The sequence below is a fragment of the Pongo abelii genome, chromosome 14 (assembly GCF_028885655.2).
Source record: "Pongo abelii isolate AG06213 chromosome 14, NHGRI_mPonAbe1-v2.0_pri, whole genome shotgun sequence".
NCBI lineage: Eukaryota > Metazoa > Chordata > Mammalia > Primates > Hominidae > Pongo > Pongo abelii.
Genome location: NC_071999.2, coordinates 102,007,632 through 102,024,988, shown reverse-complemented (window position 1 = coordinate 102,024,988; position 17,357 = coordinate 102,007,632). Strand labels below are relative to the sequence as shown.

The following is a 17,357-nucleotide window of genomic DNA, read 5'->3' as shown; positions in this document are numbered from 1 at the left end:
TATCTATCTGTTTAGCAGAATCTAATTATCAACCAAAACTTTAGCTGCAAAAGAGTTGAGTAACAACAACAACAAAAATGGGTCTATCTTTCTAACTACTGCAGTGTATGCTAAACATGGAATGTTGCCTGCCATATCATAATATACACCACCTTTCCACAAATAAGTTTTTTCAGAGACATTAGTGGTGTACCCTCAAATGTTTAAAACTTTGAGGTGGTCCTCAAAGGTTTAAAAATTTCTTTTGCAGTTCCGTATGAATTATAACTTTCCTAAGTATTGAATAACAGCATTATAATTTTATTCAGAATGCTTGAAACAAGGCTTCATCATTGTTTCTTACCAGTTAGTGTTTTGGATGAAAAATATGAAGCCAATCTGATTTACATTTCTTCTCTGAAAATATAAATTGTTTTTTAGAATTTTAGGAGACACATGTATGAGTGCTTTTTTTAATTAATCATGCTTTCTGACACACGGTGAATTCTGTCATTTTGAAGTAAATGGCTTGTACTGAGATTCAGTATTCTCTGGAATCTCATTGAGAATATGAATTATTTGAATGCTTCCCTTTTTTCTGCATTAATGCCTTATCAATGAAGTCCATTCCTCTGACTGCTTAGCTTGTTCCCTTCATTTAAGCTGCTCATTTTCCTCATGTATCCAGAGGTTTCAGGTGCTTAGCATTGTTGGTAAAGGTCTGATAGTACAGTGGTGAAGAGCCAGACTATCTAGACTCAATTTGGATCTAGGATAATAATTGTACTTTCTTCAAACGATGGTTATATGGATTAAGCGAGTGAGCATCTATGAAGTGCTTAAAACAGTGCCTGAGGATGTGGAGAAATAGGAACACTTTTACACTGTTGGTGGGACTGTAAACTAGTTCAACCATTGTGGAAGTCAGTGTGGTGATTCCTCAGGGATCTAGAACTAGAAATACCATTTGACCCAGTCATCCCATTACTGTGTATATACCCAGAGGATTATAAGACATGCTGCTATAAAGACACATGCACACATATGTTTATTGCGGCACTATTCACAATAGCAAAGACTTGGAACCAACCCAAATGTCCAATAATGATAGACTGGATTAAGAAAATGTGACACATATACACCACGGAATACTATGCAGCCATAAAAAAGGATGAGTTCATGTCCTTTGTAGGGACATGGATGAAATTGGAAACCATCATTCTCAGCAAACTATTGCAAGGACAAAAAAACCAAACACCACCATGTTCTCACTCATAGGTGGAAATTGAACAATGAGAACACATGGACACAGGAAGGGGAACATCACACACCAAGGCCTGTTGTGGGGTGAGGGGAGGGGGGAGGGGGGAGTGATAGCATTAATACCTAATGTTAAATGAAGAGTTAATGGGTGCAGCACACCAACATGGCACATGTATACATATGTAAGAAACCTGCACGTTGTACACATGTACCCTAAAACTTAAAGTATAATTAAAAAAAACAGTGCCTGAAGTAAAATGAGAGCTCGTCACCATTAGTACCTCTGCTACCTGATGGAAGTGGAAAGAGATTTGCTTTAGAATTTGTCTAGGTCTAGCTGTAGTGCTGTGCTAGCTGGCTTTATACTCTGGGTCTCAGTGGACAGGGGATTAAATGGCTAAAGTTGTCAATGCCCTTGAGTAGTGTTTGCGACTTTAAGCAGCTGAAAGTTTTTAAGAAATTTGGCAATGTTTCTACTATACAAGTTAGATCCTTTTTTTTTGTTTGTTTGTTTTTTGTTTTTGTTTTTTTGGGTTTTTTTTGTGACAGGGTCTCTCTTGCCCAGACGGAAGTGCAATAGCACAATCACGGCTCACAGCTCACTGGAGCCTCAATCTGCCAGTTTCAAGCAATCGTCCTACTTCAGCCTCCTAACTAGCTGGGACCACAGCACTGGCCACCACATCCAGCTAATTTTTTAAAAAATTTTGCAGAGATGAAGTCTCACTGTGTTGCCCAGGCTGGTCTCAAACTCCTGGACTCAAGCGATTCTCCCACCCCAGCCTCCCAAAGTGCTGGGATTACAGGTGTAAGCCATCACACCTGGCTTCTTTCTGTTTTCTAGTGGTGATTGTTGGACAGAGTTCTTCCTTTTACTTTGGTTTAACCACCTCAGCTCAGGAATTGGGAGTAAGAGAAAGTCAAAGACGTACCAGTCATGATAGTGCTAGACTCCCCAGGTGTTCATTTTGGAAAAATGTTAAAAGTATGTATTATATATAACAACTCAAAAGTAACTACTAATTTGACATCTGATTGCTTCCCCTTCAACAAAATTCAACTTTATTGTAAATATGATAGAACTTTTTAGTCCATAGTGAGAATAGTTTGAAAAAATAATTATGGAGCACAGTTGCCATATTTGTTTAAGCAATTTTGAAAATGGGAGAAAAAAACTGCATTATATGTAATACAAAATGGAAACATTCAAGTGATGCAGATGGACATCATAGACACATTTTCAGTCTCATTATTTTAACAATGTACTTCAAATTTTGGCATTTGAAAATGGCTGGTGGATATTAAAAAGTTGGATAGTGTAGAACTTCTTTGATATATAAACAACTTTGAAGCGTAAAAAATTGTAATTATCATTTCAGTATATCAGGGATGTGAAAGATTTTAGTTGTGTGATAGCCTTCGTATATAACAGCAAAGATAAGCCATAATTTGAACTTTCAGAGTGATTGGGTAGTATTGAATTTAATGAGTTACTTTTGTACAATTTTAATGTGTACTGAGTTAAAATTTATTGGATAATTTTGAAAACTACAGCATATTATAGTATATCTTAATTGACTATAGAAACAGAAAAACATGATATATGCACTAGTGATATTGGACTTACGTTTATTGCAAAATGAGTTGATTCTGTTATGCCATCATAATTGTATGTCTATTCTTAAATTAATTATGGACAGATTTTTCTACTTTTAGGCATGAAGGAACTGACTCTCAAGCAGACCTAGAAGATATCATTGTTGTATTAAACAGCTTCAAAAGGAAGATACTGGAAGTAAAAGTATGTGGGGGCAGAACTTTTTATAGGCTTTGTTCTTAATATTAAGAATTATCTTCTTTGTTTTTTAATTAATTGATTTATTTTACAACTAACTTTACAATTTTACAACCTAAAATGTTATATTTGAACTCCAGCAGTAAAAAAAGAAGAGGATTAAGTTCACAAAGGAAAACAGAACTTGAAGATAGAAGGATTTTTTTTTTACATTATGATAACCGTAAATATATCTGCTAAATCTATCTGTAGCCAAATAACGTTACAAATTGGACTCTAGAGATGAGATCAAGAACATGCACTGAAAAATTAGCTCTAAAAAGAGAAGGTGCTGTTTTTTAAAGAGGGAGAGAAACGGAGTTTTTAATGATAGCAGATTCTTTTTGGACCAACCCTCCTGCTTAAAAGTAGTGAAAATATTAGATAAAATTTTTAAAAATTTTTAAAAACAATGAGGAACTGAGAATAATAAGATAATAAGGATAATAATGAAACCCAAAACCAAAATTAAAGGGAAAATTCGAGCCTAGTGAAATAAGCACAGAAACTTCTCTTGACGCAAGGAAGCTACTGTTGTCTTGGGAACATTTTTCTGTCCTGTCACACTTTAACTGCCATTTTTATTTAATTTGATGGGTTAGGGGACAAAAATTAGAACCCAGAAGCCACATAAAATAATCTATTAGAAGACCCTCTCTACAATAAACTAGCTCTATTTTCAGGCTAAGGATGAAACATAAAAAATTATTCCTCATAGTCTTTTAGCCCAAATTTGTGTCAGCTAAGTAGGCCAGGGAATCCTGAACCTTGACTTGGTACTAAAATTGTTCCAGATTGATAGGATATAGAGGTATCTGGAAGAGACATCCATAAATCTCTGGAATAAGATTACAGTAGCCTAAGCTGCAAATCAAATTTTTCTAGTATGAAGGCCAACTCATAGTCAAAGTTAACCAAATACACAAAACCAGCAGAAACAGAAAACTCAAGATATTAGACTCAAGATATTAGACTCAAAGATATTAGAGACTGAAAGATATTAGAATTATTAGAATAGCCTCTGAAACAGCTGTACTTTTTTTAAAGAAATTAAAGATGAGTTTAAAAATAATTGCAGGGAACATGAAACTGTAAAACATGCATATTAGATTTTTTTAAAGTAGAACTTTGGAAACTGAGTAATACAATACCAAAATTAATAATTCAGTAGATAGCTTTAACATGCCTTCAGAGAAAATTAGCAAGTTGGGAGATAGGCCAGAAAAAGTATACCGAATGCAACAGAGACAGGAAAAAAAGAAAATATAGAAGAGAGCATTAACACGCACACACACACACATGCTAGTGTGAAAGTCTAAGATTACCAGTAGTGGATTTAAAACTGGCTTTGCCACTCACTAGCTGTGTGACCTTGGACGGATTACTTAATCTCGTTCTGTGTCATTTCCTCATCTGTAAAATGGGGTTAACAATAGAATATACCTTACAGGACTGTTATGAAGATAAGATAAAGCACTTTATGAGTATTTGTTGGTAAATAAAAGTAAACTAAATGGAATTTCAAAGATAATTAAAGAATGGGGTACAAGTAACATTTGAAGCAATAATGGCTAAGAATTTTTATGAATGATGAAAGATCCCAATTAGAAATATTGTACAGCCTACCCATACCCTACGTCTTTCAGTAGTTTGTTTTTGTTTTTGTTTTGAGACGGAGTCTCGCTCTGTTGCTCACTCTGGAGTGCAGTGGCCCGATCTTGGCTCACTGCAGCCTCCATCTCCCAAGGTCAAGTGATCTTTCTGCCTCAGCCCCCTGAGTAACTGGGACCACAGGCATGTGCTACCATGCCTGGCTAATTTTTATGTTTGTGTGATTTTTTGTATTTTTAGTAGAGGTGGGGTTTCACTATGTTGGTCAGGCTGGTCTTAAACTCTTGACCTCAAGTGATCCACCCGCCTTGGCCTCTCAGAGTGCTGGGATTACAGGCATGAGCCACCATGCCCGGCCGCCTTCAGTTTGTTTTCTAATAACACAGTTTTATCTCCTAACCACCTCTTTCTCAGAATTACAGTAAAAAGATAGAAAAACAGGGAGGAGAAAAGATAAGCAACATAGAGGATCAGCCCATGAAATGCAATAGCCTACTAAGAGGAATTCCAGAAACAACGGAGAAGATGGAGGAGGGAAAGTGTCGTAAAGCTGAGAGAGAAAAATGTTCATGTCCAAAGAGTCCACAAATTACGAAGTAGGATGAATGAAAATGGCCCATATAAGATTATAATAGCTACTAAGAAGGAAAGTGGGTCACTGCAATAGAATGACAACACTAACATCTGAATTCCATTTTCAAAATACTTAGATGTTAAAAGACAGCAAAACAAAGCTTTCAGTATTTTGAGGAAAATTATTTTGAACCCAAGATTCTGTATCTAGCCAAATTCTTAATCAAATGTGAAGGTAAAATGTTAGTTTCTGAAGTGTGAAGATTTAGAAAAATTATTTTTCATACCCTTTCTTGGAGACGTTTGCCAGTACAATGAAGATCAAGATCAAGATCAAGAAAGATAGGTAGTTCAAGAAATGGTGAAACTAATCTGTAAACCAATGTAAAGAAAATCTAGAAAGAAACAGTTAATTGTTGAACTTTAAGAAAAATGTCTTCAGGTAGACAAGAATTCCAGACAATTAGATAACATGAGTAATAAACTGGAAAAGATTATGTCTGTGATAAAGAAGACATATTTGTATATCTCCCCACAAGAAAAAAATAAGGACAATGAAATTCCAGGAAAAAATAGTTCTCTGCTGGTGGAATGTAAGAAAGGAGAATTCATCTAAACCAGCAAGAGTCTTCTAGGAGTGGCACAGTGGCCATAGGAGGAAACTATAACTATGCTGTACTATACTAAAACTATAACTGTACAGAGGAAATAGAGTTTTAGTAGCTTTTCCGACTCTTCAGTGGTTAATCTTTACATTGTCACAATGAAACTTTTTACTGATTTTCAAGTTTTAGAATCACCATAGCAAAATGCAACAGATACAATTATGTTTACTGAACTAAATGTAAATGTTATCAATATTTACAAATTCTAAAGTCAAGGTTTAATATAAGTTGGGAGGTAGAAGGAAATCGTAGAAGTAGTAGTGTCCTTATAAACAGATTATACAAAAGAAACTGTTGGGATTGTGGGAATAAAAAAATAAGAGATTTAAATATTATTTAAAGTGACAAAAAATACTCAATAGAAGAACTGAAGATAAACATATTACTACCAAAATTTCCAGACAAATAGGGAAAGGGAAAGATGACGATAAGTGAGCTATTCATCTGTCATCACAAAGAGTGAATAATGTCTAAACTCTGAATTCAGAAATACTAGTAGATAATGCCTAAAGCTGATAAATTAGTAAACACAAGTGTAAGTACATTATTTAGCAATATGGAGGTAACCACTGAAGAAACTGAACAAAGAGGTTGAATTGATAGTTGAAGACCAGATTGTTTACAACATTGTGCTAAGATATTGCCTGTCTTTGGTTACTGCAACTGTCAATCTAGTTTCTATGGGTAATCTCGCCCAATATGTTTCACTTTCTAACCATACAGCACAATATTTAAAGCAGCCAATTTCTAATCTTTTTTGCCATGCTATCTAGGTGAAAAAAGAAACAGACAAAATTAAGGAAGATATCCTTACCGATGAAGATGAAAAAACGAAAGGACTGTGGGATTCCATTAAAAGGTAATTACTAATGAATATTTTAATATATCACTAGATTGATCCAGAAGTCTAGTATGTGGAAGTTCCACAGGTAGTGAAAATTTTAAGTAAGGCAAAGGTCCTCTAATCTAGGAGGGATAAGATAAATACATAAATGTTACTACTGTGTACAAGATAGGAAACTAGAGCTATAAGACAGATGAAAATAAAATACTATACAAACCAATGGAGAAAAATTATATATCCACTTACAAGGAACCTTGGGAAATACTCCTTGAAGAAGTGTGTGGCAAAGATCTGTTTTAAAGGACAGACAGGATTTCAAAAGTAAAAGACTGAGTGAAGGCACTCACATGAAGACAAAATGATTGGGTATGTTCCTCAAAGAAAAGAAAGTAGCCTAGCTAGCTGCAACTTGAAAATAATAGGGACTGTTTATGTTAGATTGATACCTATACTGTTTTATTGTTAGTTTAAAAAGGAACACAGGCCAGGCGTGGTGGCTCACACCTGTAATCCTAGCACTTTGAGAGGTGATGGCAGGAGGATTGCTTGAGACCAGGAGTTCAAGACTAGCCTGGGCAACATAGTGAGACCCTGTATCTACAAAAAATTTAAAAATTAGCCAGTCGTGGTGGCATGTATCTGTAGTTCCAGTTACTCAGAAGACTGAGGTGGGAGGATTGCTTGAGTCTGGGAGGTCAAAGCTGCAGTCAGTCAAGATTGCAACACTGCACTCCAGCCTGGGTGACAGAGTGAGACCCTGTCTCAAAAAAGAAACAAGGAATATATTGGCTCAGATATCTAAATAATCCAGGAGTACACCTGGTGTTGGCCACTGGGTGATGTGGTGTGGAAACAATCTTTCTCCATCTCTTAGGTCTACTGTTTCTGTGTCTCCTCCATTTTAAGATAGACTTTTAAAAGTAAAAGTTTACTGTTTCCAGTGGAAGGAAGTTGCCTCTTTCCAAACAGTACCAATAAAAGTTCCAAGGCTGACTCATGGGTCCAACTATAGCTGTGTGTCCCAAAGTGAACTGATTTCTGTGACTCTGATAACCAAGCATGAGTCATATGCCTACTTCTAGAACTGGTGGGAAGCCCTGTCCCACCTAAACCTCATAGAATGAGATGGGAGGAGTAATGATTCCCCCCAAAATACCAGGTTGTTACTAGAAGGGGAACAGATGTTAGGTGAGCAAAAACAAAAGCTGTCTCCTGTAGATGCACATTGTAAAGAACTTTGAATGTCCGTTTTAGAGATTTGAACCCTATGTGAGCTATGATGGCAAACCATTAATCATTTTGATCAAAGATAAGAAATAGAAATGTTAGCCAAAGTAGATTCAACAACTTAAATATATTTGGTTATAGTAGTCAAAAGCACTTCCATCATTTTGGATTTTGCCCAGTTTAAGCCTCTTTTTCTATAGTTGACTCCTTGTTTGGTAAGAAAAATCATGTTACTTTACAGTGTGTGCTTTGAACAAGTTACTGATAGAGAAAGGATCAAGTCCACTCATTGAGATGATTTGGAGGGTAGGTATGTTTGACAGGAGATAATGGAATAGAATCTGAGCAATTTTAAGAGTATCTGTCTAAAAGCTTCCATTAAAGTTAGAAGGTATAGATAAGAATGATTAAGGATAACTGTTCAATTATGGTATAGCCACTTGCTACATAAAAAGGATACCAAAAACAAAATGCTTTGTTAGAAACAGAGATGGTAAGTTTTTGGGACATTAACTGCTCCAGATACATAGTATTGTGTGTCTTATGATGCTTTGACTTTTTTCATGTTAGTTTTAGTCCTAACTTAGAATGATTATTTTTTCTTGCCACTGAATCACCTTCTTTTCTTATTTGGGAGATTACAAGATTTGAAAAATACTTCTGTCATAACAATTTATATTTTGCAAAATACCTTTGATGGTGATTTTAAGTTGTTTACCAAATTTTATTCATTCTAAATATCTGTTTATATAAAAAGTATTTTAAAATAAATGTTTAGGAAGAAAAAGATGAATTTATATGTTATGAATACTGTAAATAAAAGATTCAGTCATTTTTATATATGAAATGGGCCTATACAAAAATGAAATGGAGCTGGTCTAGCTCCAAATATGTAATGAAAATGACAGCTGGGCCCAGATGACGCTACCATGATGTAAACCAGTGAGTAGACATGGCTCCCTAGTGCTTTCTTTGTCATGGAAGTCATCCAGAGTACCAAGAGGGTACTCCATACCCTGCGTGGAGGAGAAAATCTGCTTGGTCAGAGGAGCTCCAAATTGTAGATGGTTTAAAAATATTTTAGCCTGGGTGAGCCCCATCAGCAGCATTCACAAACCTACCCTGTTACCACATAAATTCTTGCTGTGCCGTAGTTCCACACTTAGGCATTCTGTTCCTTCCCTCATTGGCCTGTTTAAAGTTTCAGTACACTAGATATGGCCATGTCAAGCTGTAATTCATTCTTTGTTCTGAAAACAACCTTTGGCAACTCACAAAAATTTAAAAATACCAGCCCATTCACCTAGAGACAATATAATTATATTCCACATTACAAATTTTAAAAAAAACTCATAAAGCTTCAAATGATATTGTCAAATATTTTAATATTAGTTTGTAAATATTATAGAGTGTTTATAGCTTAACTATTTTGAAATACATTTCTATATTTATTGCTTATATTTAGTATTTAGGCATACAATCCATATGTATGTTTAAGAAATGTCAATTACTTTTTTATTCCAAGTTTCACAGTAAGCTTGCATAAAGAAGACAAAAAGGAAAAAGATGTCCTAAACATTTTTTCAGTTGCTTCTGGTCATTTATATGAACGTTTTTTAAGGTAGGTATATTTTTTAACCTTATATTTTGAAAAAGAAATATTTACATGGTTCAAATTTCAAAAAAAAATAAAGGAATATACACTGGGAAAAAAAAACTCCCACCTCTGTTTCCGTGATACTCAGTTCCTTTTCTCACAGGAAACCCATAGTGTTATTTTTATATCCTGCTAAGGAGATACACACACCCACACACGTAAATATATATGTGTGTATATTTATTTATTTATTTCAGTTTTTTAAGTCCTTTTACCCAAATGGTAAAGAACATACTACTTTACACCTTGCTTTTTTTTTTACTTAAAATTATGAGGTAAGTATATATAAATATGAAATTTCATGAGTTTGGCTTGATTTGGAATATTGGTTTTCTTCAAGGCTAGCAAATAGACATTTTGGATAGGTAAGAATATATATATATATATACACACACACACACACACACGCACATGATATATATATTTACAGTACTTTATATATACAATATTTACTATATATATATAAAATTTACTACAGTAAATTATCCTTTTCCAGTGAAGAAAACCTTGTTTTATAAAAAGGAAGGGAATGAGGGGAGAAATGCATATTGCAAAGTACAAAAGGCTATTTTAAAACAGTTTATATAGAAAGGTCACAGAGAATAACTCAAAAATATTTGAATTGTAGCACTGATACGTTAAAATGGAACTTCAGATTCATTTGTATCCTTTCCATTCGGAGGTTTAGGTTAGCAAACCAAATGACCCATCCAGTGAATTTGTCAATATAGATAGATCATTCAGCTCTTCGGGGTTTGTAGACTTAATATTAATCACACAGTCATAGACAACTGGGCCCAGATGAAGCTACCATGATGTATATGTATTCATCCTTACACATTACATACTTGATAAACCATATTTTAGTTTATTTCTTCACATTTCATTGTGAAAACCTTCTAATTTATACCTTCAATTATTTAAAAGCCTTTAAAAGACCTAGGTAACAAACCTGTATGTTCTGCACATGTATCCCAAAACTTAAAGTAAAATTTAAAAAATTAAAATTAAATTTTAAAAAACACTTCAAGGTTAAATGTATATGAGCTCCTGTTACTGTTAACATATATTGGATTTAATATTCTTTTATACAGAATTATGATGCTTTCTGTTTTGCGTAACACCAAAACACCAGTGAAATTCTGGTTGCTAAAAAATTATCTCTCACCGACATTTAAAGTAAGTACATAGCTTTTTTTGTAGAATGGTTAATGTTTGAATAGTAAATTATTTGTATCATTGTAAGTTTATATGACATTTCTCTTTTCAGAATGAACTTTTTGAAAAAATGGTATTTAGTATTTTTATGTAGCTTAAGAAAAATTCTGTGCAATTTTTATTTAGAGATGTTCAAAGGAGAGGACAGTAGAAGGCTGTATATTTTTAAGTAAAATCAAAATCAGAATAACTAGTAGTTTTTCATGATAATGAGTAATTAAATACAATTTGACAATGGAAAATATATACAGATTTTCAATGAAAAGAAATGGATTCTGACATTTTTGCAAAGATAGGCAGAAACAGTAGTAGTATCAAGAAAATACAAAGACTATACCTATACCATAGAAAATAGTTTTACAGTACTGAAACAAAAAAGCTCTTTCGTCTGTGTAGTGCATTGATTGCTGGGCACCATGATCTGAGGCATTTTATATTTAGAAGATTTCAGGTGATCAACAGCTATTACCCTTTACTCAGCCCTATACTCCTGCTACAAAGTATACTCTGTTTCTTCCTTTTCTCCCTACAGCATAATCAAATTCTGTGAAATTTAGTGTCTCCACAGCAATTTGGTGTCTCATTCGACAGCATTTCAAATGAGTTTGTTTTTTCTAGACCAAAAGCAGTGGGAAAACAGAAGTAAAACTAGCCAAGCATGCTTTTATTCCTTAATATTTCTAGGCATGATGCCAAGTGTTTAACTGACGTTATTCAATTGTTTTTCATAACAATCCCACGTGATAAGAAAACCAAGATTCAAAAGTTATATAACTAGCTCGCACAGTTGAGAGGTACCTGAGACCACTTTTAGATTCAATAACTTACTATAAGGATTTATATAACTCCAAAAAAACAGCTGTGCTCACAGTTAGTTTTTATAGCAAAAGGACACAAATAAAATCAGCAAAAGGAAGAGATGCTTAGGGTAGGGTCTGGGGAGACCAGACACCCCAGTAGAATCCCCTCACAGTGGATAGCACTTATTTCTTCCAGCAACAGTGTGTGAGGGTACTCATGGAGTACTGCCAACCAGGGAAGCTCATTCAAACTTTGTGGTGCAGAGTTTTTATTGAGGGTCAGCTGTGTGGACTTGGCTAACAGCCTGCATGACTAACCTTAGCCTCTAACCCCTTCAGATGTTGAACTGATGCTTTGTGGCCCAAGGTCCTCACTACAAATAACATCATTAGCATACAATATCTAGTGTGGTCCAAGATCTGCAGGTAAACATAGACATTCTTATTAGTTGGGAAATTCCAAGGGTAGAGGATATTTCCTGGGGGATAGGGTGAAGGGCCAGGGTAGGGGATATTTCCTGGGAAATAGGGTGAAGGGCCATACCTTTCTTTGAGCAAGAATCATCCTTTATAGCATAGGCCTGAGATGAAACAGCTAATTAGAAACAGCTGAGATTTGAACCTAGGCATTCAGACCTCAGGTGCTTAACCTTATGTAACAGCCCATTTGCCCTCCACCACCAACAGTGTCTCCTCCTATGCTCATTTGACAGTAGGAAAAAAAAAAAAAAAAACAGAAAAAGAACCCATAAATATAGATAAGAAGTTATACTATTTTTCTACTAATTTTTTAACATGCTTTCCTGTAGTCAGACACTGAATAAGGGAGTATTTAACCCAAATAAACTGAGATAGAAAAATCTAAAGATTCTCTTAGCAGGAAAAGATATTATTCATCAGAACAATGGTGCTATGTCTGGATTAGAAAGTCTTGTTCCACTGCATGGCCAAAAGAAATACTGTGTCTGAAGTAGTATTTTCCTTCTTTTTGTGATGTGTTTCTTTCTTTCAAAATTTTTCTTTTGAAAACTTCTTAGTGAAATATAACATATACTCAGAAAAGTGCACAAATCATGAAATTTAGCTTTGGATTTTTACAAACTCAAACATCTGTGTAAATCAGCAGCCAGATACAGAAGCCGCTAGCTACTTTAGATTTGTTCCTACCAGTTTAGAAAAGTCAAATCTCCTCTCTTCATTCAAATATTTGCTAAAATTATACATACTTAGGCATAATTATTTTCTGACAGCACTATGCAAACTATAATTCCCTCTCCCTTTTAATTTTTCTTCATAGCACTTTTTTCTGTAGATAACTTAATAGTTTATTTCTACCTACTTCCTCTAAAATACAAGCCTCATGAAGATCATAATTTGTATTTCTTTTGTTCACTAATGTACCCTTAGATCCTGGAACAGTGCCTTTTTCAGTGAATATTTGAACACATATTTAATGAAGAAAAAATATTCTTTTTATTTTATCTGAATGTTTTATTTTATTTTATTTTGAAACCAAAACAATGACTCCTGGCAGCTGTTGTACCCCTTTCAAGATTTCACAGATAAAATTGGTGCTTCTTGCATTTAAAAAAACATATTTTAAATCTACATTGTTCTTACAAAGTCAGAGAAAAAAATTAAACATATAACCAGAAACTAGTTTCAAGTAAGAATCAAGTGGTAAAACTCAAATTCTATATTTATTAATTCATCTTTTGCAATTCCGTTTTCATCCTCTCTCTCAATATTTGAGCTTTTGAACTAAATTTAGCCCACAGTATATTTCATTAACTGCTTCTGCTTTAAACAGGGAATAAGCTACTTCTAAGCCTATAAGATACTGAGTCAAATATGAAATATTCAGACCATAATCACTACTTCGTATTTTTAATCCTTGAATTAAATAATGATATATCTCAAACATGAAGCTCCTGTATAGAATCTAATTTATCAGCTTAGAATTTATTTTGTGTTTTTTGTATCCTTTCTTCATCTTTACATCTCTGACCAACCAACCTGTTGACATATACATGAACTATTTGATATGTAGGTGTTCCAAGATCCAGAGGCTTTTTTTTAAGTCAGTTTTCTCAAGTCAGATGTTAACAATAAAAGTATGGGAACATTTATCTTCCATTAATAAGTTTGTTAAATAATATAGTGCACTTATTTTTAATGACATTAAATTATATAGTTTTATTTATACTTGTGTTTTCATATTTGTTAGCATTTTAATATTTCTCATTAATAAGTGTGTTATAGAAGTAGTATTTAGACATCTTGCCTATTAGTTTATAACAATTTATAGGAAACTTTATCTTTTTAATGTTTTTTTTTTCTCTAAAACAAAACTACTTTCTCTTGAACATATTGTTTGATTTTGTGTGTGTGTTTTTAGGAAGTAATTCCTCACATGGCTAAAGAGTATGGATTCCGATATGAACTAGTTCAATATAGGTGGCCCCGTTGGCTTCGTCAACAGACTGAAAGACAGAGGATTATTTGGGGTTACAAAATTCTTTTCCTTGATGTTCTTTTCCCACTAGCAGTGGACAAAATCATTTTTGTTGATGCTGACCAGGTAATAAGATTAACTACTATTTTTAGCAATACGCAAACATTTTTTACACTTCTGTCTTAATATAGAGATTAATTCATGTTGCTCATGTTTATTATCTTCATTACAGTGCTTAAGATATGATTGTGATATATAAGCAAAGTATCTTTAAAAACAAAAAGTCAGAATTCCAGGGGAAAATTGAAGGTACTGTAAGAAGTACCATTTATTATTTAGGACATGGAAGTTTTCTCTCTAAAGTAGTAGTTTTTTACGTTTGAGAACTAAAACAAATACTTATATTAGTCATAATAAGAGTAGTTAATGAATTCCTGTAAATTATGAGCTGATATTTGTTTAAATCTAGGAATTTCTTCTTGCTAGAACAGCTAGCAGTTACATACAACTCTCATTCTTCCACCTTCAACAGCATTCTTTCGCATTCAACCAATAACCAAGTTCTCATCACTCTATCACTTAAGGAAAAGAGCATTTTAAATTTGGCCAACTTATGCCTGTAGTCTCAGCACTTTTGGAGGCTGAGGTGGGGAGGAAAGTTTGAGCCCAGGAATTAGAGGTCACAGTGAGATACAATCATGCCACTGCACTCCAGCCTGAGTGACAGAGTGAGACCCTATCTCTAAAAATGAAATAAATTTGGCCAAAAAAAAAAACAACCAAGGCCCTCTGCTTTCAAAATTTATATGTCCAAAAATTATGGCTTTTCCTTTTTCCCTCCTTGCATTGCTTTTCAATCATTAGTGGGAAAAAAAAAATTGAAAATACACAGAATTTCTAAGAAAAAAGTAATATGTACATGAAAACATAAATTAAATGGATAAGTTAGAATTTATGTGGAACAAAAAATATATTTCAAGTCCTGTATTAGAATTTACTCATATTCTAAACTCTTATTATTTTTGTACTCTATTCCAAATTGATAAATATGAAACATTACAATGAAAACTAAGAAAATAGCATGTCTAAACACACTTTTTTTTTTCTTTTAAGAGACAGGGTCTCACTCTGTCATCCAGGCTGGAGTGCAGTGGCACAGTCATAGCTTACTGTAGCCTCAGACTCCTGCGTTCGAGCCATCCTCCCACCTCCGCATCCTAGGAGCTGGAACTCCAGATGCACACCACCACGCCTGGCTAATTTTTTTTTTTTTTTTTTTTTTGTACAAACAGGGTCTCACTGTGTTGCCCAGGCTGGTCTCAAACTTCTGGCCTCAAGCAATCCTCCCATCTGAGCCCCACACATAATATCTAATATGATTCTTTCTCCTACCTTTCTTTCAATGTGTACACTAATATTTTTCTAGAAGGCTTGAGCATATTAAAAAATAACATTGATATTATTTTATTCAAGCTATTTAGAATAATTGGGAGATTTTTCTTTATGATTCAAACTTAACATTTGCAAATATACAATAATGGAGATTTGGCATGGAATGATTTTGTTATTCATACATTGAGAAACTAAGAGCTCTGCACTTATATAATATTTAACCCCTTCCCCAAATGTCTGATTCGTAAAATGACTTGTTTATAAATGACATAACAAAATATTCTTGTTGGTGAGTAAGACCACTGTCTTAAAGACTAGGAATATAAATTTTAGTTTACCTTTAACCTGTAAGGACAAGAGGAATAAATGTTAAATTCAATAAATTCATATTACATGAAAGCACTGTGAGGAAAATACAGCTCTTTGGATTTCTGTAGTAGAGTAATAATGATTTGAGATTCCCATAAAAAAGGGCTTATGTTATTTTACAGTCTTTATCAGACAGTCTATTCTAATTATTTAGATTGTGAGACATGATCTAAAAGAACTTCGAGATTTCGATCTGGATGGAGCTCCTTATGGGTATACTCCATTTTGTGATAGCCGCAGGGAAATGGATGGATATCGTTTCTGGAAAACAGGATACTGGGCATCACATCTTTTAAGACGGAAATACCATATCAGGTAAGAAAAGTCAGACCCTTACCATTTAGTAAATAAATAATGTATTGAATTACAACTTTCAGTTTTCTTAAAAATTACACAATAAAAGCAACCAATTACATATTGTTCATTTCATGCCAGTCACTCTTGTAAGCCTTTACATATATTAAGTCATAAAATCTTTATGACACTCTTTTGAGATACTGTTATTATCTCCATTTTGTAGATGTGGAAACTGAGGCATACAGCATTTATGTAATTTGCCCAGGCTTACCCTTCTAGTATATAACTGAGCTAAGGAGTTAAACCCAAGTAATATGGCTCCTAACTACTCCAGAAGATTTAAACTTGGTTTGTGAAATAAAATTAAGATTATATCTTCAAAGCCTCATGGCCTTTTGTAAGGCCATGAGTTTCATGACAACTTGGAAAAGCTTGGGGTGACCCTAAAAGATTATGGGTTCTACCAAAATTAAAACAAACTTAAAACTCCTGGGAAACAGTATTAGATATTAGGAGCAAATTTATGAAAGGATTAATGGTTATTAGATCCTAGGATATCTGTAGTTAATACCGTCACTGTAGACATTCATTGGAGGAAAGTAAAACTAAAGCTACATAAACAACATAGGCTATCAAGAAGTAATTCATTTTTGCAGTGCTTTATATGTAGTGGATCTCAAGAAGTTCAGGAGAATTGGAGCAGGTGACAGGCTCAGGAGCCAGTACCAAGCTCTCAGTCAAGATCCAAACAGTCTTTCAAACCTAGATCAGGTAAGTAAAATGTTAACAGAATAATTTTGAGTGTGTGTAGATAGACTGTTCCAACTCCATGCTCATAAACTTTGAAGTCTTATATTTTGAGCTTTTTTCTTAGTTTACTGCTGTTTATGTAATTATCTATTGGATATCTCTACTTATACATAATTTTTTCACCTCAAGCTCAACATTTTCAAAACTAATAGTATTTTATCCTCACTTTTCCATTCTCAAACCTCTTCTTTCTACTTTATTATGCCCTGTTTGAGTTACCCTCTGTATTAGTCCGTTCTCATTGCTAATAAAGATATACCCAAGACTGGGTAATTTATAAAGGAAAGAGGTTTAATTGACTCACAGTTCTGCATGGCTGGGGAGGCCTCAGAAAACTTACAATCATGGCAGAAGGGGAAGCAA

The 17,357-nt window shown here is 34.0% G+C and overlaps 1 protein-coding gene across 2 annotated transcripts in view; it reads left to right on the top strand.

Moving 5' to 3' along the window:
* Positions 1-17,357, top strand: part of UGGT2 (UDP-glucose glycoprotein glucosyltransferase 2) — a 276,140-nt gene that overhangs the window by 202,343 nt on the left and 56,440 nt on the right. For both annotated transcript variants that reach the window (XM_024230998.3, XM_054529561.2), the window contains 7 exons: positions 2,959-3,043; positions 6,699-6,784; positions 9,522-9,617; positions 10,748-10,832; positions 14,070-14,252; positions 16,042-16,202; positions 16,841-16,955. In XM_024230998.3, coding sequence (XP_024086766.1) covers positions 2,959-3,043; positions 6,699-6,784; positions 9,522-9,617; positions 10,748-10,832; positions 14,070-14,252; positions 16,042-16,202; positions 16,841-16,955 — 811 coding nt within the window. The remainder of the gene's footprint in view (positions 1-2,958; positions 3,044-6,698; positions 6,785-9,521; positions 9,618-10,747; positions 10,833-14,069; positions 14,253-16,041; positions 16,203-16,840; positions 16,956-17,357) is intronic.